At 30.3% G+C, this 25,464-nt stretch overlaps 1 protein-coding gene across 3 annotated transcripts in view; it reads left to right on the top strand.

The window, feature by feature from the left end:
* The first annotated feature begins 4,616 nt into the window (after positions 1-4,616).
* LOC111627530 (protein couch potato-like) overlaps positions 4,617-25,464 on the top strand; it is a 110,837-nt gene continuing 89,989 nt past the window's right edge. For 2 of the 3 annotated variants that reach the window (XM_023371135.1, XM_023371141.1), the window contains exon 1: positions 6,384-6,739. In XM_023371135.1, coding sequence (XP_023226903.1) covers positions 6,671-6,739 — 69 coding nt within the window. In that variant the 5' untranslated portion in view covers positions 6,384-6,670. Of the gene's footprint in view, positions 4,776-4,832; positions 4,915-6,383; positions 6,740-25,464 lie in introns of those variants that run through there. The other variant, XM_023371129.1, reaches the window with a different exon arrangement.

The following is a 25,464-nucleotide window of genomic DNA, read 5'->3' as shown; positions in this document are numbered from 1 at the left end:
AAAACTAAGCGTGAACACGTAGCTTGATTAAACTAATTGTATATAATGAACTTAAATAGAAGTCATTAACTATAATTCACCCCTTGAGCCATATGTATACTAAATATGGAACATTTTGCAAACATGATCGTAACCAATGGGTAAACATAAACCACTCGCAAGCCTTTGTATATATATATATATATGTATTTACTTCAGCATCATTTATGATTGGTTATCATCGTCTTTACATAACATCATTAATATCAACAACACACATACACATAATCGCATCGCTTTATCATTTTAACGTCGACAATGATTTGCTACTATCATCACTTAAATACCACGTTATCAATTGTTACTTACTGTATCATTTAAATAAGTATAAAACACTTAAACTACACAAAAAACACTACCTTCTTCCCCTCCCTTAACAGGCGTATGTGTACTGTACAGTACCTGTATACCTGTATATATATATACCAAAACAATTAATTGATGTATATTAATTATTTAGAATTTATATAACAGTTATTAATCGCGGGAGTCATTAAAATTGAATTTTAATATCCTCAAAGATGCTTTCCTTATTATTAATGGAGGTTTATACATAATAATAACAAATCATGTATGAAGTTAAAATTATATAAATGCGCCAGTGAAGTGGTTATTTGATTAGTGTTCAAATACATAATTAATAAACATTCTGTGCTTTCGATAAAATTGATGTTTAAATATTGCTGATTGTTGCCAATATTATGTTAAAATAGGATTAAAACTTTATTATAAATATGCAATTTTAATTAAGTAAAATTTATGCTTTAAACACTTTAAAATCGATTTTTAAAAAAAAAAAGAAAAAACCTCTTTAAAAAGTAGCCAATTAGGCGTGCTTATTTCAAATTTTTGAATTTTTAACGTGCCATTGGTTCATTTTAAAATACGTCACTTTAATCTATTACGTTTTATTTTTTAAAAAATATATATTTTTTTTAAATTGTGATTAATGTTTAAATAAAACAATAATAAGTTCGAAAACAGAATTGAAAATTTAATAATTAAAAATTAGTAATTTTAATTATTATAAGTTAATAATAAGTAATTAACACATTATTGCCTTTTTAAAATACGTCATACGTCTTTACTTACGTAATATTTAAAAAAAACCAATTAGATTTTAATTTTGCGTTCGATTAACCAATGAGAGTGAAGAAAAACAAATTTAAAAAATTTTTCCCAATTAACTAATCACAGACGAGATATTTAAAATTTTCATTATTACGTCATCAATTATGACCAATAAGAGAGTAAATAACAGATAAGTTATTTAAAACGCGAACGTAGGCGTTACTAAAAATTTATTACGTCACTAATAATAATAACCGATAAAGATTTAATTATTCAAAACGTCATAACTCACGAGCGAAGACGTATTTTTAAAAATTAACCAATCAAACAAGGAACTTTTCAAATTATTTTTAAATTTGAAAATTCGAAAATAAAATAAGAAACTCCTTTATATATATATATATACATATAAAGTTTATTTTTTATTTGTAATAAAAATGTTTTTAAAAATTCAATTTTAATTTTAATTAGAAAACATTAAATACAAACATTTTAAGTATAAAAATAACATTATAAAATTAAAATTAAGCACCATTTTTTTCCATTAATAGGCACGAATTAATGAAAAAAAAATGGCGTGTTTCGAGCATTAAATTCTTAAAAAAATATGCTATTTAATGCGAAAAAAATGCTTAAAAATATGAAATTAATGTAAAAAAATGCTTTAAAGTATGCAACTAATTCAAAAAAATGCTTTAAAATATGTAATTAATGCGAAAAAATGCTTTAAAATATAAAAATAATGCAAATTCGACGTTTAGAATTACAGAAATACGTATTATAGATACATTTCTTTTTTTTTTTCAAGCAGTTTTAACAGGAATAAATTTGCAAGGGCGTACATATAAAGTAGGAGGTAGCCGGGCTTGTACATAAAGTGGCATTTAGTACATAATTTACATAAAATGTACAGCGTAGAGAAGACATTAGAAGCGAAAATCGCGCATTAAAACCCATTTTACACGTCCTAACGTCTCAACTAATCACATCAAAGTATTAGCTAAGCTTTGACTAACATGACTTCTATATGGAGTGAGATAGGGTAAAGCCGGATAAACGTCTTTTCTATAATTTCCTTTTGAGGAAAATATATATATATATATTTTAACTTACTTTCTTCTCTATATTTCTCTTTGTGTTTCTTTCAAAGCCAATTTTCTCTTCGGATCTAACTTGAGCCAATTCATTTTGAATTGCCAAATATGAGCAAAGCATTTCCCATCCTCGCCCCCTTCCTTTTAGTAGAAAATTAAAAGTAAATAAATAAAATACTGTAAAATAATAATGCTATATAATATTTTAAGGCCTTTGGGAATCGAAAGAGGCCTAGACCTAATGAAAGAGGAATAAGGAAAGGTATATTACAAAAAAAGAGGCCTCGTGAAAGAGGTTTATGAAAGGAGCCTAATGAAAGAGGCCTCACGAAAGAGATCTAATGAAAGCGACCTCATAAAAAAGGGCTTATGGAAAAGACATTGTGAAACAGGTTTATGAAAGAGGCCTTACAAAAGAGGTCTAATGAATACGAGCTGATAAAAAAGAAATGCTTATGAAAGATGCCTCATGAAAGAGGCCTATAAAAGCGACCTGTTAAAAAAAGTTTGAAGAAAGAGGCCCGGAGGACTTTTATGAGGCCACAGTATATTAAACAAAAAGTGTTTTAAAACGTTTATTTATAGATCTTAATTTAAACAAAACCTTAAAACTAACGAAATGAATATTTCGTAGTAGACATTTTTGAGGCCTCCTTGAAACGACAATTACGTTGTCGGGCTCATACATATCTAGGCCCTATGATAAAGACTGTATTTATACATACAGGGTTGCACTTAGACTAACTGTGGCTCTAGACTCTAACACATAAAAGGCCCTTCTTCTTCACCAAACAATGACACTTGTAAAAAAAATGCCAGGCCCTAAACTGAAAGCTTTTGTTGCCTTGTATATATAGGGCAGCAGGCGTCCTTCATATTTTATTATATAAAGTATTTAAAAAAATCGCTAGTGTAACGAGTCAAACCGTCCAATTTATAGTTCCTTTTTATTTATTTATTTATTATATATATATTTTTTTTTAAAGGAAGAAAAGCGTTATTGTAACGAATCGTCTCGTCAGAAACTCAATTTCAATTATTGGATTTCGTTGCTCTCGACGATTTCTATTCAATTTCAATTATTAAAGTTTAAATCGAACAATAAAAATTTCATTAGGTTTTCTAAAGCTAAATTTCAACTTTAACAATGATTTTTCTCCAGTTTTTTCTTCTTTTTTATGCTGTTAAATTTCAATTTGTAGTAAATTTAATTCCTTTTCAATTGATAAAATTTCAGTTTTAAAGGAATATATATATATATATATTTCATTTAATTCTAAATAATAAAGTTCTATTGAATTTTAAATAATAATTAAATTTCACAGAAAATTTCGTTGAATTTATCGATGATTTTTAATCCTAAATTTCGAGAATTTCACTAAAATTTCTCCGACTTACAAATTTATTTATCGATTTTCATTCAATTTTTAATTATTAAATTGTAAAAATACCGAATTTCACTTAATTTCAAGTGTCTACTAGCATAATTTCATGCCAAAATATAGAAATTTCATACGATTTATTGCCGAATTTGGACTTTTTTTTATCAACGATTTCACCTAATTTTAATTAATTAAATTTTAATTCTAGCTAAATTTCACTCCTTTCATTAAATTCACTTGAAAATTTTCGCATCTAACGATAAGAATTTCACTCAAATTCATTTGTCAAATTTTAATTCTACGAATTATTTCGATTAATTTCATGAATTTAAATCTCGTTGAATTTAATCAATGAAATTTAAATTAATTAAATAAATAAATAAATAAGAGAGAAATTTCAATTACTAAATTAATTATTGAAATTTCAATTTGAAAAAAAACCAAACTAAATTAGCTCTTAAGTTTAATTATTAAAAATAAAGTTTTAATTGCTAAATTTAATTAATGAAATTTGCAATAAAAAAATAATAATCGAATGAGAAATTCAGTCGTTTATAACTCAATTAGTGTAATTTCAATTAAATAAATAACTGAATACGAAATTTCAAATGTTCAAATTTAATAAGAGGAAAAAATCAGTTTAAAAAAATAACTAAAAGCGAAATTTTATTTATTTATTAAATTTAATCAGTTAAATTTCAATTGTGAAATTTAATAATTAAAATTTTAAATTATGAAATTTTAAAAATTAAAAATTCAAATAACTAACGTGAAATTTCAACTGAAAAATTTAATAATTGAAAAATTCAATTATAAAATTTAATAATTAAAAAACAAAATAACCAAACTTGATTCACTTTTGCGGCGATTTCACACAATTACAATTTTAAAAAAAAGACAGTAAATTTTTAAAGAAATCGATTAATCGATTATTTCCCGAACACCAAACATCGACAATTAAAAACAACAACAACAACAACAACAATAATAATAATAATAACAATTGCATTTAATAATTTATAATTTAAAATCTTAAGGAATTTGATAAAAGAAGAGGAAAGAGGCCTTGAGAATAAATTTCGTGTAGCATCTGTTCATGCAAATATTTCTTTACTTTATCTTAATCTAGATGAAGGTAAAGGCAATTTCAGTTGTACGTACTTTAAAACCATTTTTGCCATGTTGCAAGGTAAAATATTCGTTTAAAGCAAAGTGTATCTTGCAAACATCATAAACAATCTTTCAGTCCTTACAGAGATGTCACTCTCGGAGTGGTTGCTTTTCCCGCAAGACATTGGACAGGTGTTTCCTTTCCGATCCAAGTACAGGTATATAACACTGCGCCTGCGTTCTACCTGTATCGTGTGTGTCTGTGTGTGTGTCTGTGTGTGGAGTAGAAACATATTTATCAGCCACATAATAACTAAGGCAGAGTTTTGCTGCTAATGTCTTCGCCTTACCTTTAACTAGGGGTGTTTTCTTTCGAAAGTTTCGTACGTCCTCCCCCCTTTGTTAAATGTGTCCGAATTAATATATAGGAAATAAACGGAGTTTCTGTGTCCGTTTTTTCGGGGGGGGATTGGCGTGGTTGAATTTGACAGTCTTCTAAATGTTTTGCGGGGTGGCTTTACGTAATGGGTAGAGGGAGGATTAATATGTGAAGGGACGGATTTGACTTATTTCGGGGGGTCGCGTGGCTGAATTTGCCCATTTTTCTAATCTTCTGGGTGGCTTTACGTCCGGTGTAAAGGGTAGAGGGGAGGAAACCGTAAATATGGTTGAATTAATATGCGAATGGAAGAATTTATTGGTTTCTATGCCCATTTCGGGGAGTCACGTAATTGAATTTGCCCATTTTCTAATCTAGGTGTTATATAGGGGAGGTTACCTCTCGTGTAATGGGGTAGAGAGAAGGAACCCGTAAACATAGTTGAATGGAAGAATTTGGTGGTTTCTATGCCCATTTTGTTAACTTTCTACGTATTAACTAGGGTGGTGTTACGTCCGTAGTTTGTAGTATGTTATGGGTATGATGATTCACAATATATAAAAAAAATAACCAAGTCCAAATCACGTGACAGAACTGCTTATGATACTAACCTCCTACGTGCTTTACAGGGTTAATGCTAAGCCCTGTATATTGCATAGACGTTAAGTAACACGAAATATAGCTGAATTGACGTATCAGTGGGATAAAATCGGTTATATAAGCTCATTTAGCTAAACTTCTTTATCGTGTAGAAATAATCTGACCTCCCCCGTTATAACGCGTAGAAGGTAAACGACCCAAAAATATAATTAAACTAAGTAAACGAGTGAGGTAAATCAGTCAATTTACTGGGTTTTTAAGCCATTTAACGCTTTATATAAGGGTTATTTACGGGGATGGCGTTACCAACTATTGTTTATAGGGTATAAACAATAGGGGATATTGATAATTTTACGGTATCGGCGATAAAGAACGAAGAGCAGACAGCTAAATGAGTTAAGCGAAGGGAGTAACGAAACGTATAAAGCCCACACATACCCCCCCGCGCGCTCCGTACTAAACGTTAATTTCGTTTTAAGGCTGTACATGTGTACATATGTATACACATCGCTGCCATTTCTTCACACAGAGATGATGCTGCTTCTGTTGCTGTTGCTGCTGCTGCTGCATGTTTATTTATATTATTCCAATTGGATCATTAATAATTATGCGGTAAAGTGATATCTATCAAAGTTTTCTTTCTGTCGCTGATGTAATTGTTTCACTATCATCTCTCTTAATAATTATTTCAGAGCGGCCAACCACACTGACTTCTCACCTGAGCACTCCTCCAGTCGCGGCGATCGATGGCGCGTCACGTGACCACAGGAAGTAACGTCACAGCTAGGTGAACGGCGTGGTGAGCACACCTTGCTCTGTTCCCTCTGGTCTCTGGGCACGGGTCTATGCGCACACGTATCGTACATGTAGCCGATACGAGTTATACGTTTCTATAACCCTCACTCACTCATTCACACTCACGTTCACTCACTTATTCACAATTACAGCACGCCAATCACACTGTTTTTTGTGTACAGATTTTACCCAGCACCCTGATGTCTGTATCAGAGACTGATAGCCCACCTATTCTCAGCCACAGCCTGGACACCACGGGAGAAGATGAGGTAAGTACCCACCTTACTATACTATTGTTAATGTAGTAACATCTGTTGTACCGGTTGACCAGGTGTTATATCGATGCCCCAGGCCATCCGTGACTTCGGTCGTGACGGTTACGTTCGTCTAATTTTGTTATTTCGGGGTATAGTTACGTTTTAAACCGATCGTCTCTCCGCCAAATTCTTCTATAACGTCACCGTTACGCTCAAATTCTTGTCTAACGTAACACCTAGCAATTATTAAAAGAAACTGGGCGCGAGTAGCATCGATATCGTTACTACTTAATGCCATTATTAGCCAACTTGGGGGATTTGTTATCCCCAAAGAAAATAAAAACCCCATTTTGAGTCGCCCCCTCCGTGTTTCTTTATGGTGTTTCATTATTTTACCACCAACTTTAAGCCCCTTTTTCACTTAATGGGGGATTACTGGGTAGTAGCATGAGAAAAAAATTAGGTCGAGTTTGTAAGTAATGCTACAAACAATGTGGATTAGGGGGGGTAACATGAAGAGGATTGGATAAGAGTCCTAATCAGACAATAGGCTCCGCACGCACTCGTCTGTAATACAGGAAGTTGTGTCTGCTCGAAAGAAAAAGTGTTTCCGCTTTTTCCCCCCTTCTCTGTATTATTATAATTATCTTTCAACGTAACGTAACAACTTAATGCCATAATAATGCCGTATAAATGTATCATTTACTACTATAATAACAATTTTGTAACGTCTTATTATATTTGTGAAAAGTTTCACTCGTTCCTAGCAAAAGTTACGCTTGAGTTAGTAATGCTAATTGAATATGAATAAGGTTTTGTGTTTGATTTATTACACGTCTGTATGCTTGTCTGTTCATTAAGAAACCAGTTACAAGAGATATGGGGGGAATTAATTCCCACTATCTACGTAAATCCCTACAGACAGGGGGAAAGTTAACAGTGTGGCCCTGTATATAGGGGAATGTAATTGGTGTTACTACCCGATCTTTTTTTTCTTTCCATTATACTAGTTTATTAGTATATACATCACGTGATTTGTTTAAAAAAATTAATTTTATACAGCTATAATATTGAATTTACTTAAATTTCTGGTGTCACGTATTGAAAAATACGCTTATTAGGTGACGTTAAAGTCGTTCGAATCTCTGTAAGGTATATAAAATGAATTAATTGTTACGGTACTAATCGAAGAACTAAGTAGGAAACTGTGTACTTATTTACTGATCAGTATCAAGTAGGTAACAGGTGATGTAGAAATTTGTTACAGGGTCAGGGTGACGAAAAACCGAGTGTATTAATTGATCAATGTCACTATCTCACTTAAGATGGGAGCTAGATGGCTGGGAAAATTCATGAAAAAAACGATGAAAATCTTGAATAAGATAGGAAATATTAAAGTATTTCCGGTAATGTTACGGTCGTCACTGTTTACCGTTACCGTTACTATTGGGATAAACTAACGAGTAATAGCCATAGTTACGATAAACACTAAAGTCTTACTTAAGCTATTGTGTAAAGCAGTTAAATTTAGTTTATGGTTACGCGTTACGCTCGTTTTAAACTGAAAAACAGTAATAACGGCGCACAGAATTAGAGATGTAGAAAATTACAATTGATTCCAAATGAATTTTGATATTTGCCAACGTTACGAGCGTAACTCGAGAGAGATTCAAACGAAAAGTTTGGTACACAAAAAGTAAATGTTACCGGTTACGGTCAAGCCGCGGGGTTAAAAAATTCGATTTATTATTGAAACTTTCCTATTGATACCTTACTTAAGTGTGAAGTATGAGGGATGGTAGAAAATTGGGTGGAAGAAACAATGAGAAAAATGATTGTTACTATAACAGTTGAATAGGAAACGAATAGGAGATTAAGTAGAAAATGGCAAAGCGTAACACATATGAAAAGGGTGTTAAGATGAATGGGAAAAAATAATATATCTGTGTTTCAATTAAGTGTATAGAAAGAAGTGTTTGCAGTGTTCTTACAGTAGCATGAGTTATAACAGAGGAAGGGAATAAACTTTGTTAAAATTGAATTTTGATTCGATAAAGTAGGAATAAAAAATAGAAATTGGTAAAGAAAATAGGGAATCCTAGTTCAACCGTCACCTCATCAATTATAAGATGTTTTCACGTCAAACGGAAGTTCCGTTGGGGGATGCACCATGTTGAGAATTGCACATCTAGTGCCGATGCAGAGGGGAAAAAATTGATACTTCTACAGGAATAAAAACGTGACTACACTTTTATAGGCGTAAATAAGGCGATTAAGCTCCTACAGGACTATAAAAAGTAACTCACTGACATCAGATTTCGGCAGGAGTAGAAAATTCCAACGTACTTCTATAGGAATAAAGATGCCTTATACCTTACACCTATACGAACGTGAAAGGATCGTACTTCTTTGAGAATAATGTGATTTTATAGGAATTAAGTACGCCTACCCACCGCTGTAGGAATATAAAAGACGATGGTACTTCTGTGGGAACAAAATTATCATATATCCATACTTCTACAGAAATAAAAATTGATGACCATACCCTCATATAAAAAATTGTAATATTTCTATGGAAATAGATAACTAAATTAATACTTCTGTAGGAATTAATAATTAATTGTTATACATTTATTTGTGACGTTACCGAAATGAAATTTTATATTATTATTATTATATTTTTAATTTCGAGCTTGCATCTAAAAAGCTAAACGTCTCTTTTATTCTTAAAGTAGCATCAATAATGTCATTACTTGCGGTAAATTTACGTTTTGTATTTAATTAAGTGACGTAATAACGAAGCTGTCCTGGTTAAGAGATTGGAGATCGAATTTAGATTGTGCCGTGACGTACTGATACAGTAACAAATTGTGGTTATTACACGGGTTATATATCGGTAAAAGCTTGTGTTTCCTGCAATTGTGTAAGATTTCTTGCCTTTTATTACCTTAATAGCACGGTGTATTGGCCTAGAAAATATCGTATTCTCTACTCTTCGTGCCTGATAATAACCTTCGACGTTTATTGTTACTTTAATAGCATTTTAATTAATTCAAAAAATATTCTCTTTTCCCTGCTTCCATGGCATCCTTTCCCCTTTTATCATGACATCCCTTCTCCTTGCTACCATAGCATCCTTTCCCCAGCTACCATGACATCCTTTCTCCTTCTTCCGTGGCTTCCTTTCCCCTGCTTCCGTGGCATCCTTTCTCCCTGCTACCATGGCATCCTTTTCCCTGCTTCCATGGCATCCTTTCCCCTTGTTATCATGACATTCTTGCTACCATGGCATCCTTTCCCCAGCTACCATGGCATCCTTTCTCCTGCTACCATGGCATCCTTTTCTCCTGCTTCCGTGGCATCCTTTCCCCTGCTTCAGTGGCATCCTTTCCCCTGCTACCATGGCATCCTTTCTCCTTGCTACCATGGCATTCTTTCTCCTGCTACCATGGCATTCTTTCTCCTGCTACCATAGCATCCTTTCTCCTTGCTACTACGGAAATAAGATAATGAAATAGGTTAATTTCGTGAGTTTACCTCATTTCTAATCAAATTAACAATGTAACGCTTGCTATTGTTACTGTAACAGAGTGCTAATTATGGAAGTACAACAGGAATTTTTTATTTATTTTCATTTTTGCATATTTTAGATCCAGAATCTAGAATTTACCACTATAGTAATAAACAAGCCCACCGGTAACGGGACGAAATATATATTGATGACCTTAGAACCGAAAGAAATATTGTGTAGCGGCCCTACAGCCAGGAAAATAAAACAAATATCGTGTAGGGGCCCTACAGCAAAGTAAATTAACAGAAAGTAAAGGAAAAAAATACATCGTATAAGGGGACCCAACTTCATCGAGGACCAAGGTAGTTTACTGCTTTGTCCCACTTTGGGCATTCCCTTAATAAAGGGTATTCTCGAGTAACTACTAGCATTTTATTATTGATACAGTCAGTCACTGTTATTCCTACAATAGCAAGCGTAATATGTCGCGTAACGAGACAGCGTTACGAAAACCAAATATTACTGCAAATGTAGTAGAGAGCGAGTAACGTATTTACCTAAAACGGCTATTTTCATATCGACTTTATACTACTTTAATATTAATAAAATGGAGGAAATTCAAGAAACAAACGTCATAAGAGCTCGCGCGTGGTTTTTTCCCTTTTATTCCCCTAGTAGCATATACATTACCCAACGAACAATCTACGGAAATGACACTAAATTATGCCCGTTTAGTACTAATAAAAATCATTTTATTGATGAAATAAAAAATCCTATAGTAGTAGTGATCTTATAAAAGATGCTATTTAGGTTAATTAACTATAGAAGAATTTTATTTCTTTACTCATTTAGAACTGAAAAAAAATATATAAAATAACTGCAGTGTTTTTATTGATGCCCGAGGCATAAATCGATTTTTTTTTTATTATTAGAGCTGTAGTAGCACGGATTTAAAAGTAAACGCAATCTTTCGATGAAAGAGCATCATTTCATAACTGTAGTAGCATTACGTAACATACATTGTTATAGTAGCATTACGTTGTTACGTATTGCTAATGTATAACGGTAGTAGCATTACTATACATATTACATATAATGCTACTATAATTATAAAGTACAGTACGGATCTCTATGTTTAACAATGATTTTTTTGCATCTTATTACTATATTAGCATTATAAAACTAGACACAGTTAAGAATTGCTGTGTTAAATAATAATGCTTTCCTCATTTATTACTGTAATAGCATTATTTAACCGCATAAATTTAAGCAGATTAAATCTCCACATTTTCTGTGTTTTATTACTGTAGTAGCAATAATTAACTGTATATAATAAGTCAATATGCCTAAGTTGTATACAGTTAATTAATTCTACTATAATAATAAAGTATAGTAATTCAATTTGCCTAATGTTTACTGTGTTTTACTATTACAGTAGTATTAATTTATTATATAGGCATATTGAGTTACGCTTCGTTAGGATATTATCTGTGTTATACTACTGTAGTAACATAATTTAACTACACACAAAGTAAATTATGTTACTACAGTACTGAATGGTTACTACGAAAAAACTGAATGGTTACGTACGCTCGTGCATTTTATTACTACAGTAGTAAGTACGGTTACGGCAGGTTGAATCGCTGTGTTAAATGATGACAATACTTCATTTTGTGTTTCCTGTTACTTCACAATTTGGTTGCGTGATCGTTTTGATTCAATGGTGACGTGAATTTGTCACGAACATAATTTGAAGTTGCTGAAACTTTGTAAAATTCTAGTTACGATGCCAAAACGCCTCAATGTCGTGTCACCCTAATTATAAAACTTCTAACGCAACAATACCTCGTGTAATTGATCAAAATAAAACCAAAGTGTCGGTGCTCGAACCCGGTATCAGCAACAATAATAAAAGACTGTTTATCGCTGCTTTCGATCGATTACGTTAGCCTTGCTGAACTAATAAAATTACATAAAGATAATGATTTGTTTTATTAAGTGTAGTAGGCTATTTTCTAGTTAATAAGGCACTATTATAAGGCTATATTCTAGTTAATATAGTTAATAAGATATCATTTATTTAGGCTATTTTCTTGTTTATAGATAACTATTAAAAGACTATTTTCTAGTTAATAAAGCATTATTAGAAGGTTATTTTTTAGTTAATAAGGCACAATTTGTTAAAGCTATTTTGTAGATAATAAGGCACCGTTTTCTAGTTAATAAAGCACCATTATATTTGAAGGCTATTTTTTAGTTAGTAAGGCACCATTTATTAAGGCTATTACGTCGTCGTTAATATTTCTTTTATTAGTGATAAGATTATTAAGCAATTTACGAGGCTACTTTCGAGAAAATTAAAAAAATTTTACACTTAATAGAGGCTCTTTTTACCTTTTTTTAAATCAGCATTTTATGCTAATTTAGAATTTAAAAAAAGGCTCTTTTGTTCTTTTTTGCCATTTCTAATGCTCCGTTTAGTAATAGTGATACAAGTTTGGAATTACAAGGCTTATATTTTGAAGTAATAAAGGCTCTAAAGTAATATAAATCTATAGTTATTAAAATGTGTAAAGTAATAAGGCTAGCATTTTAAGTCTGATATAACTGTAAGCCTATAAAAAAACGACCTTAAGTTTTATAATCCTTATAATTTGAGCCTTAATAAGCCTTCTGTTATTAATACAGTACATTTACCTGGTATTCCCATCAAGAAGGCTCGCTAATAAGGCTCAGCTGAAGAGAATTTTGGCCTTGTTCCATCCTCAGGATTGCTTTATTCTAGCCATTATCTGTAACTGTAAGGCTTCATTAAGGCTCCTTTTATCAGAATTGCTAGGTTAAAATTTGATGAGATCATCTAAGATACCATTTCAACTGATCCTAATCTGTTGGCCGCCATAATGAATTTTGGAAGCGAAAAATAAACTAAATAAATTCTTAATGAAGGAGGTTAGACGAGGGAACATTGAGAAACGTTGAAGGGTGAAGTGACTCATCACGATGACTATGTGACTCTCCCTAAATTGGCTACACACAGGACGAACAATAGAAGAAATAAATGAAAGAAATTAATAAAAATTTCAACGGTAGATGGCGGAAGTAGCCAGATTAAATTGAAGTTAACGCAATTTGGGCGGATTCGTTAACAGTAAATAGCGCAAAACTTCAGCACGCTCCACCCCAAAATTATAAATCACCCTGTATAATGCCCCTTAATTAATTACAGCGCTACTGTATATATACAGTTCATCCTTTGTTAAGAGCTCCGCCCAAATTCAAGAAAGTTCAAGCGTAACTTGACTTTAATTAACATGGCGTAACCCTGATAATTCCTTTCCAAAAACGAAATACACTCAAACCTCTGAAGAGTGGCCGTTATTCGGAGGTTGTCTTTTTTTGCAGGTTACTTTGTATGCAAAGTTATTCAAATGTAACACTTGATTATTTCTTACCATAATTGAAATACAGTCAAATCCCTAAAAACACATAAAAAAAGCCCGTTGTTTGGAGGTATATGCCTGTTCTGTATGCCCGCTGTTTAGAGGTGATCGTTAATGATGGTTAGAAAAATGGCTTTTTAATTAATGCCAAATTTGATAAGAATTTAGGCAGAGAAGATGAAATTGAATGTTCTGGGCCAATTTTTTAAGCCAAATTTTAGCTCATTTTGTCCATAAAATTGAGCGGAGGAAAGTCAAATTTATAAGAATGGAATGTGTCTTTTCGTACTACCTCCACCCATGTTGAAGTCATATTCCTTTTCAGTAATATGACTTCAATTTGGCGAAATTCTCATAATTCCTCCCTGTAATTGAAATACAGTCAAACCTCCGAACAACGGCCAGTAACGAGAACATAAAAAATGGCCGTAATTTGGAGGTTTCGGGCATGCATTTTTATTCCAAAAAATTCCTGAAAAATGGCCACTTAACAGAAATGGCCGTTACTGGAGGTTTGATTATAATTACAAAAATGTCTTCAATTAAGCACATTTTATAAGAATTGCCCATAAAATTGAGCGGAGACAAGTTAAATTATAAGCCCCTTCCTTAAATAGCCCGAAAATCTCAAAATTATTTTAGGATATCGATTATCAATAATTCAAAAAGAAAGAAAGGGGGGGAAAAATAAAATGGCGTCATTCATAGAAATGGATATTGGAATTTTTAAATTAGTTTCGAATTAGACCACAAGAGGCGCCTCTCGATTAAAATATTCATAAGAATATAGCCAAAAAATCGTATAAAAATATATATTTAATGAGAAAATTCGCTATAAAATTTTTATTAATTTTAATGATTTCGAAAATATTCATATTAAAAAGTTAAAATAAACTGATACTTTAAATATTTAGCAGAAATGATAAATAATTCAGTCAATTAAACAGTAAGTGCTCTAGTCATATTTTATAATGTAATTATCGTTTCGGTTGGCTCTTAAGAGCCATCTTACACCTTTTTATTCTTATTTTTCTTCTTTGAACATTTTATTAAACTAATCACATACAATTTACTGAATTTTAAACGGATTAAAGCCTTTATTTTTCTAAGTAAAATTATTAAATTGAGCGCTATTGGGTGGAACTTAATGAGTTTTATTGGGAAGCGATGTTAAGAGCGAGAATTTCAGTAGAATATTATTATTATTATTTCTTTTTTTTTTCTCTTGTTTCATTAAAATATTGAAAATGTTTTGGAAGAATAAAATTATTTATTGAATAAACGGAAATGAAAATGTTATATTTTATTAAAAATTTATATAATTTATCTAACTAAATTTATTTTCGCTCCATTGCAATTTGTGGAGGATTTCACAGCAAACGAATTTATTTATTTAATTTTTCGTTCTTTACCTTAAATTGTGTTTTAATAGTTTAATAATTTAATTCTTTTCTCGTTTCTTCAATATTATTTTAATTTTTTTTTTATGGTAGGCGCGCGTTATACAAGTCTCTTGGTAGCTTGTTAAAAACAGGAAATTAAACTTATCCACGATAAATTTCCTTTGTAATTTGGTCTTGTAGACGAGGTTTCATATCAATTTTAAGCTAATTACTCTTCGTATGTATGTGTTTTTTTTAATTTATAGATATTTATATATTGCTTGTACAAAAGATTGTATGCTTCTCTTATACATTGCATGTTCTTCAATGGTTACTTTTTCTTTCTTTACATGTTTGGAGGATCTTAATAGTTGCTCTTGCAGCATATTTGTGTTTAACTCCAACTATTGGTTAACTTTTATCAGGCTTCTTGTATATAACATTGAGTAGAATTACCGCTTCTTCAATCTAATTTATTCACTTCAAGCCTTGGTAGGAAACTAAGAGTTTTATATACTAAAGCTGATATTATTATATTTTTACGTTAAGAGGCTTTATAAGTTACTCCTACAACAAATTTATGTATTATAATTTGTGTTTTAGCTAGTTTTTACTGAAGCTTCTTTGTATATCATCGTGTAGAATGATGGCCCCTCCATCAACTTTTTCTCTTCGTTTCAAGTCTCACTAAGAAGTTAGGATACATTTTGAAGTTTTATACGAAAAATATCATTATTTTATGAGATTTTTACGTTTTGTAAGCTACGATTTTTATTTTTTTTCAAATCGAATGTGAAGTACTCAGCGACAGAGCACCTTCCTCAAGTTCCAAATATAAACTTTCACATTGAAGCATTCATTATTACTTTATAATACGCTAATGGTCCAGACTTTAAGCGTAATATAAGTCAACTAAATATCATTTTAAAGCAGTTTAAGTATATAAAATTGATTTGTCATCGAGGTTCATGTAATATTTCTCTTACTGGACTGAAAATTAATCTCGAAATATCCTCAGAAAAAAAAAGGAAACAAAGTTGACAAAACAGTGCAGCGGAGCTCCACCCATCCTGAGAGAATTGAGGATATTAAAGAAAACCAAGAAAAAATAAAAGAAGAATTCAATAATTTTGCCAAAAATTTGGACACGACATCGAAAAAACACCAATTCCCACCGAAAGAAATTTAATATTTTACTTATTACAAAGCGTAAAACTTAGCAAATTCTTACAAGGGAAGTTCAAGAGTTTCCTTGCAAGAAACTCGTTACGTTATTGAACAAAGCTTTAAAAGTTTAAAGATGGCAACACGTACACACAACAAAGGGGGGGTTTAGTGAAGAAAAAAGATACACCTTTCCATTCATCAAAAGTGTTTTTCTTTTTTCTTCTTCTTCTTTTTTTACTTTTCATCACCCAGTACTCAACTTTGTCCTTTTGCTAACAAAGATATCAGTGATGAGGATGATGGGAAAGTTAGGCATTGCATCTCAGCACGTGCTCCCTAATATCGTCACGTATCGGGTCACGTGATCCGGGCCGACGTCACCACTTTAACGGAGTGGTTCACAATTACGGGCACGGGGTGGCAACAAAGTGGGAAGGCAACATCATTACGGCACAGTTAGGAGAAAATGTAATGAATATTCACCCCGTCGTGAAATATCGATTGAAACGAATTTCACGTAGTAAAAGGAGATTCCGCTAATTAAGAATATCTTTGAAAGTGTCACGTGAGGGTTCACATTCTACAAGTTCAAAACCCAAAATGTAAAATAAAGAATAAAGAAAAATTAAAAAAAATAAAAGAAAAAAAAAATTACAATCGAAAACAGTAATTATAAGAATGTTGAACGGAGGGGGTAAAAATTCGCAATAATAAAATATCTTCCACCCTTTCGCGCGATAATTAAGATGAGTTTGAAATTCCTTTAAAAATAAAATTATAATTTGATTAATTTATGAAAATTTTAATCGTTTTAAATGGAATTTTATACATTTTCTCTTTCTCTCTTCACTTCCCCCGTCTTTCTCTCTCTCTCTCTTTCTCTCCATTTTTTTCCATACCCCCCTTCGTTCTTTCCTTTCTATCCCAGTTTAATGAAAATACTTTCGGAAATTGAGAGATTAAAGAAAGTGTTGCCGGATAAAGTTGTATGTTAGGTAATTGCTGACGTCATAAGCCTCCGCCGATATCCTGTAAGTCAGGAAATACGTTCTCTAAGGATGGAGAACGGAAGGTGTTCCTTGCAGCTTTCCTAATTCCTTAATGCATCAGGATAATCCTTTGTTTATTTTAATACTGGATTATCTTGATGATTTCAAAAAGAAGAAGAGAGAAGGTTAATTAAAAACAAAGTTTTAAGTGAAATTTCGATCACATAGGGGAAAGAGAATTTCCATGATCACCCCCTTTCTTTTAGGAATTCATCTTTGTTCCTCCTGAAGCTCACCGTGATCCTTTATGAATTTTACAAGGAACAAAAGCTGTAAAACCTTTGTTCCTTGTAGGAGTTTCTTAAGAGGAGTGGGCCTAAAAAAAAAAGCACTTTAGTGCTATATTTTGTTACTTTATAACGCCATTTTGTTCATTGCTAAACTTTCGACAAAGTGCTTTAAGTAACTGTAAAGTGTATTATATCTTATGATCGGTTCTTGCTGCTTTTGGTCAAAGAATTTAACTTCATCAACCTGAAGCTTTTATTTGCAGTTTATTTTCTTAAAAAAATATAAAAAAACTTTACTAACTTAATTTTTAAGATATTTTTCACACTCTAGAAAGCCTGGCTTGTAAAGTTTTACAGTGGATTTTAGTGAATTGTCAACGGTGTTTTGTCACTGTAATCTTGCCAGAATGAAAAAGAAACATATTAAAAAAATATACTTTTTTTTGTTTATTTCTAAATAATAAAACGAATATTCTTATTGTATAGTAAATTTCAATATAAAATTCGTAGAAACAACAAGTAAAATTCTTCTTTGTTTTTTTACCTTACTCCTAAGAGATGAGGATTTGTAAGTTACGTTTTCTACAGGGATTTTAAAGAGAAATTTTAATGCTTTTACATGAATTGTAGAAAAGGTCAAGTTGTTTATAATGTAATATTTAGCAGAAAAATAAATTAGAATACATAATTCAAATTTTTATTATTATTATTATTTTTTTAATATTATTTTATTTATTTTATAATCATTATATCTCTCTGTGCGATGTTTTCCTCTCGTCTTAAGTTCAATTTTCTTAGTAAAAACTCAGAAAATGATTATATTTTTTTAAGAATTGTGTCTTATTTTATATCAATTTTATCCATTTTCAATTGCTCTTAACATAAATACACATATTTATGCTTTTTTAAACGGTTAACTTCAGTGCGCGTTATACACGATCGATGAAGATGCGATGTTAATGAAACGCTTTAAAATAAATTAATATAAATAATTTATTTTCTATTTATTAAAAATGATTAAATAACTTTTTATAGATACTAAAATGATCATTTATTTAATAAAATAATGCTTTACTTTCTGAATAAAACGAAGTTTTCCCTCGATGTCCTATATGAGTTTTTTAAGCGCTTTTTTTTCATAAATAGACTAGAATTTTTGTTTGTAATAACTAAAACAAACCAAAAATTTAAAGTAGAAGATGCCTAGAAGATATCTTTTAAGTAAAGATAGCAATTTCAACAAATTAATCCACGAGAATTAAGGAATTTTCTTGTACAGATTACATCAAAACTTGTTATCCTTCTACGTCAATAAACCGCTATTGTGTTTGCTTTGTCATATGATTTATTCATAAAAATATTAAACAGCAACAAAGACAACATCCTATGGCAATGTCAAACCAATCTGACAAAATATACTTCATTAATATTGATCTCCATTCAACGCAATCTCCCTGGACTTTACACAATCTACTTGCATCCCCATCCCGTCTATCGTGTAGACTAGACTTTATTAATCTATACAATCTTTCTAGCGAAATCCTTCCTTAAAAATTCATTCAAGCTTTTCTTTTTTTTTTTAAATAAAACTCTTCTCTGTTTATCGAATCCTTTATTTGTTTACCTGTAGAAAATAATTGAGCAGTTTGGAAAGTTTTCTTTTCTATACAAACTTAAATCCTTCGTTTAACAGTAACTACGCTTAAAGAGAGTTAATTTAATTTTTTAAATTTCTACTTAATATCCCATTCTTTTGTCTTTTTTAGTTGTTAAACTCGGGATTTTTTTTAAAATTTTTATTTATTAATAAGATTTTTTTACTCTTACTTTTTTACAGTATCAGCATCCCTTTATTTGTTTTAAATATTTTAGCATCATCTCTGAGTCTTAACTACTACAGAATCTATATAAATTATCCTGAATATTCTTAATCTATTAGAAATATCCTGAACTTATCCTGCTTCTATTGAAAATATTCTATTCTTATTATTCACAGATAGGAATATAAGTAGATCCTTTACAGAAAAGGGTTTTAGTTGTAAATGAAGAGTAGCAAGGAGTGTTCTTATGACCTAAAAAGAGAGAATTATTCGTATTAATATGCGTTTTTTTTAATAAATTTCTTGTAAATCCTTTCTGACTTTTTATAGAAAAGCAAGCAATACTTACTAACACTTCAGATAATGCAGCTTTTTGGTAAATTTTTAGATACAAACAATACCTTTTTATATACATTATTTATAGATTTTCGATTCTACAACCAACGATTCCTTTCGATCTCATAAATTCTAGTGATTATTATCTTGAATTTTCAGATAGGACTAACTTTATTCATGAAAATTTTTCTGATATAAAACTGATTTATTCTAATTTCTAGAATAACTTTCCAGAAAAAATAGAATAATTCTAGAATTAATTTACTAAAAGTGGCAATTAATTAGGAATGTCCTTATGGCGAATATCAGAAAATACAATTAATATGGTCGTTTTATTAAGAAAAAAGAAAAAAAAAACGTCAAAAATAATATTTTAACTTAAAAAAAATATCCAAAAATTCCAATAGTAGATAATAATTGAGAATATAGCCTGAAGTACTTTCCAAAAATACACTTTCTTTAGTTATGAAGTCTGGAGCAGAGTAGAGATCTTCTGAAACGGAGGGGGTAAAAATTCGCAATAATAAAATATCTTCCACCCTTTCGCGCGATAATTAAGATGAGTTTGAAATTCCTTTAAAAATAAAATTATAATTTGATTAATTTATGAAAATTNTGAAAATATATATATATATATATATATAATAAATGAATAAATTCTTAAAAGATAAATTCAGTTATTTATTGTAGAAGACGTATATAAATTTAAGAAGGATATGTGACATTTTTTAATATGAATAAACTATTTTTAAGCTGTAAATTTTTAGTTTTAACATAAAAATATCATAAAAATATATATTTTTCTAAAAATATAATAAGATTTTGATCGAAAGAAAGTGTATATTTTTTTTGAATTTTTAAAACGTTTTAATATAATCGATAATCTTTAAATTGTATCTGTTTTCTAGCAGTTATCTTTTAAAATAATTCTATAAATTTTTAAACAAACATCAATTGGATTATCTAATAAACTTTTTTAAACATCAAAATTTGTGTTAAAGAAAAGAAATTTCTTTTAAATTCCCCGCATCATTTGAAATTTTAAACGCTTAGCATCATCTCACATAAACTACATTTTATGCATTAGTAACAATTGTTTCTTTTATATGGGAAGAAACATAATCTAGATATTTTAATTTTTTTCTTAAATATTTGACGTATGATCCCTTCTCGACTTGAAGAAGTGGAAACAACTGAAACCACTTCTACAAATTCACTTGTGTAATTTAATTTTATGTAAGATTGTTGAGATTTTTGATGTTTTTGAATGAATATGGAGACTTTCGAGAGCTCGCTAGACATCTTTTCTTCCACGAAGCAAAATTTCCATATTGTTTTCTTACATACCAACACATAAACATAGAAGTAAATACACATATATATGCGTTATTATGTATATTTTCCAGCAAACATTAAAGGAAATTTGATAAGGAGGACATTATGAATACAAATGTGGCTTTAAGAAAATTACAGTTTTGATATCTGCACTTAAAATATATGGAAAATATTGTAATTTATATAAAAAATATAGTATATAGACGATTATCACGAAGATCTTTTACAGAAACATCATTCTTTCTACAGATCAGTCTATCGATAGGGATGCTTTACGTCTCATCAATTCTAGAAAAATTCTTGTATTTTTGTAGAGATTTTAAAAGTATTTTTGTGTAGAAATATTCTAAATTTTATAATAAACAAAGCTTATTTTCTGTTTAATAAAAGAAATAAATAAAAAAAAAAACAAATTTCATTTCTCGTTTACCGCATCCTAAATGAGAAATTCTTCTTGGAAAATTCTTTTATCTTGTTTAAAAAATGCTTTATTCACCGTTTAATATGATAAAATATAGAAAAGTTTTCTCATTTGTTAGAAAATAATTGAAAATATACTGTTGTAAACTTGATAAGTTAAGAAACTTCTTTTTTTTAACCTCTCATCTCTTAATTTCTGTAGTTTAGTAAGTTTATTTTTTACATCATAAAATAAGTTTAACAAATCGAAATTCTTCTTTTTTATTTTTTATAATGCTTCTAAATTATAGAGAAGGATATAAAGATGATTTATTTCATTTAATAAACACTATACTTTTCGTAAAATATGGCATATATAATTTAACCGAAGTCGTGAAAAGTGTGGTTCTTCTATCCCTAAAAACCCCTAAAATTCCCTGAAATATGCATTTTTTTATATCCTAGTCGAAACCCTCAGAAGTACAGTACTTGTATACTTACAAGAAACCCTACGAGTTCTCATATCATTATAGAAAGCCCTAAAATCGTAATGTTTCTTATACCTTAAGAGAAAATTGTAAAAGAATAGTGTTGATATACTGGTACCTAACAATAATTCCTTTCCTTATCTCCTAATAGAAACCCTAAAACGTAATGTGTTTGTTACACATATCAGAAACATGGTGCTTTTTATCTTCTAAAAGAATGGGTCTTCTTATATCCTAACAGAAACCCTAAAGGTGTCCTTCTTACACACACATGAAACTCTAAACACGTTTTTGGTATACTCTGACACACCCTGAAATGCCGTTTCCTTACGTTCTAATAGAAACCCTATAAATGTAAGCTGCCTTTTACACATAGCAGAAACCCTGACAGGTTATTTGGTATACTCTGACAGAAACCCTAAGAAGTAGGGTGCTTCTGACTTCAATAGAAACATTCGAAGTATTATCACTATCATTTGCCTCTTACTTTATTATGTTCTACTTCCTGATAAAATACTAGAATTCTAGAATATGTAAATTCCTAAAATCTGTGATTTAGAAGAAATTCTACACGTAACAAGTACATTTTCTTATCCATGCAAACATTCTCCTTAGATCTATATAAAAACATGCTCTATGTTACTTATTTATATTTATAAGGTTTACCACTCATCTATGTTAACAAACGTGTTTCATCTCTTACCTGTATAAATATGGTTTGTGGACGTAACTAAATAGAGTTATCATTTATTTATATTAATCAATACGCTTCATTTTTAATCTGTCTTATAAATATGCTACATAATTGAATAAATGCATACAAAAACATATCGGATTTCCTGCATAAATTATTTTTTATTACACTTTATAGAGCATAAAAAGAGTAAAAAGAGTAAAAGTAAGTTTTTCTAACATTCTGTATGCTACTTCTAGAATAATAAATCTAGTAATGTAAATCTAATTGTAGAATATACCTATATATATTTTTAAATTTGCGTATAATATATTAGAATTTATTCTAGAAGAGAAATTTTAAATATTTATCTATAATAGAATATCAAGAAATATCATAGACTTTTTTATATTGTAGAAAAATATGCACAAATAAAAAAAATCTAATATGTAAATATTCTAAAATTCTAGAATTATTTTATATGATTTTCTATGTAACATATAGGGGAGATCGGGGCAACTTCGGCATGCGGGGCAAGTTTGTCAAGCGCTTTTTTTAAAAAACAAATTAAAAGGAGACTTTGGTTATAGGTTAGGCAGTTGAGTTTTATTGGTGGCTTGTTGAGTGTAGTGTTTTTATTGTTCTCCAACAAGCGTAGTTGAATTATCAAGCAAATTTTCATTTTCGTTCAATTCCATATAATATTTTTTTTCCATTTATATTGAATTGGCAGGTTTTGTTATAATTCCATGATAACGAAAGTTACTTTTCCTGTTAGAAGGATGTAACTTCAACTTATTCACGTGGCCAGATCGTGGCTTGGCATTCTGTTCTCAGGGTTGTACTTAATGTTTCGAAATCATGACTAGCGGGGTAAGATCGGCAACATAAAGCCACATTAGAAGCAAAGGATAAAAATCAAACAGATGATAAATGAAAACATGTTTGCATTTGTTATTCATGTATATATGTCTTTGAACTTGCATTTCGTTGTAATAATATTAAATGGTTGTTGGATTTGTATTTCTTTGTTTTAATAGTGAATTCCAACTTATACATTGTTAATAACATAATTTTATATACGTGCCTATCTTGCCCCATTACTGTTGCCCCTATACCAGGGGCAACTTTAATAAAAATAATTAAAATAATTACAACTTTACAAAAAGAGAGAAGTTGCCGATCTTGCACCAATACCCGGGGCAACTTCGTCAATTTCTCTCTTCTTGTAAAGTTGTAATTATTTTAATTATTTTTATTTCCAAACTGATTTTAACCAGTTCTATAGTAAGGTAACATTCCAATAGACAATATGCAAAGCTTTTTTTTCAGTTTACAGCAGTATTTATTACACAAAATTTAAGTAAAGCTTAACATGCCGATCTTGCCCCGATCTCCCCTACGTATCACTACGTAAAAATATTAATAAAATTCTAGAATTCTAGTGTTTTTAAATCTAGATACTAGATTGTAAGATCTATGCGTATTTGTTTTTCAAAGTGCAAAGTTTCTACAAGTTTAATAAATCGAAATTCTTCTTTTTTATTTTTTATAATGCTNTGTATGTACTGTACTTATCACATACAACATTTTGTACTTGCTACAAGCAGCATTTTGTACTTAGCTTATCACACGTAGCATTCTGTGCTTATCACAAGCAGTATTTTGTACTTATCTGTACTCGCTTATGTACTTACCTTATCATACGCAGCATTCTGTACTTACTATCTATAGTACTTGGTATAAATCTTATTTTAGGTATAGTTTCTGCTTGAAACTATGTTATAATATAAACTAAAACATTATGTTTTTAAGTTGGAATTTTAATTAAATCATCAACCGAAAACTATGCTATTAGAATCATCAGTTAAAAATCCTGTTAACAGTTGGAATCATCAAGCAAAAACCATGTTTTTAAGTTAAAATCATCAGCTAAACACCATGTTTTGAGCTAAAATTAGTACTAAAAATCGTGTTCTTACAATTATCAGCTAGAAAATAATTCTAGATTATGGTTTAAAAAAATATTAGAGATTTTTTCGGGTAATTATTAAGGACTATCCTCATTTTATAAGAATTAGAAGTGAATTAGAATAGACGACTTAGAAGAAGCCAATTAGAAGATGAGACTTAGAAGAGGCAATTTAGAGAAAGCCAATTAGAAGATGCGACTTAGAATATGAGTGTTAGAAGATGTGATTTAGAAGAAGCCAATTAAACGATGCAACTTAGAAAAGACGATTTAGAAGCCAATTAGAAGAGGCGATTTAGAAAAACTCGAACAAATGAGTTAACGTGTTTCAAAGGGCGAATTCTAAACTTAGAATTGAAGGAAAAAAAAGCAATAACTAGAGACCTTACAGAAGGAAATTATCAGTTTAAAAGTAATAAATTCAATTATACAAGATCTTAATTCTAAACAGAATCAAAGAGAAATAAAGATTAAATTCATCCTTCAATGTAAAGAGAGACTAACGAATCGAACCTTTTCAATAATCTTAACGACTTTGATGTACTTTAATAAAACAGGGAGGAAAAATATGAATAAAAATGTAAATAATTGCAATTAAAACAAGAAGAATTAAATTATATTTATATAAAATTAATCTGTTCAGGTTATCCACTAACTACAAATTATTCGTTGGGTCCTGCAGATGGTGGATCGTTAGTGGTTTTGCTATCGGTAAATTGAAGTGTATTGATCGATGTCATTGATGTAGCTGTCAGATGCAACATGTTGCTCTCTCCTGAATGATAGCCTGGGAAGAGCACGTGCTTTTATTGCATCCCTCCATGAATTATGGAATCGCATCAACTCCATACGTGTTCATTGCTCCAAAACTTTAACCTCTTTAAACATTCATAAAATCCAATTGCAATCCCATTCATGAGCCGGTTTAGCCG

This window comes from Centruroides sculpturatus, unplaced genomic scaffold (genome assembly GCF_000671375.1).
Source record: "Centruroides sculpturatus isolate CEXI.00-Female unplaced genomic scaffold, Cexi_2.0 scaffold1, whole genome shotgun sequence".
NCBI lineage: Eukaryota > Metazoa > Arthropoda > Arachnida > Scorpiones > Buthidae > Centruroides > Centruroides sculpturatus.
Note: the sequence above shows the minus strand (reverse complement) of the source record. Positions and strands in the feature narration are given on the sequence as shown.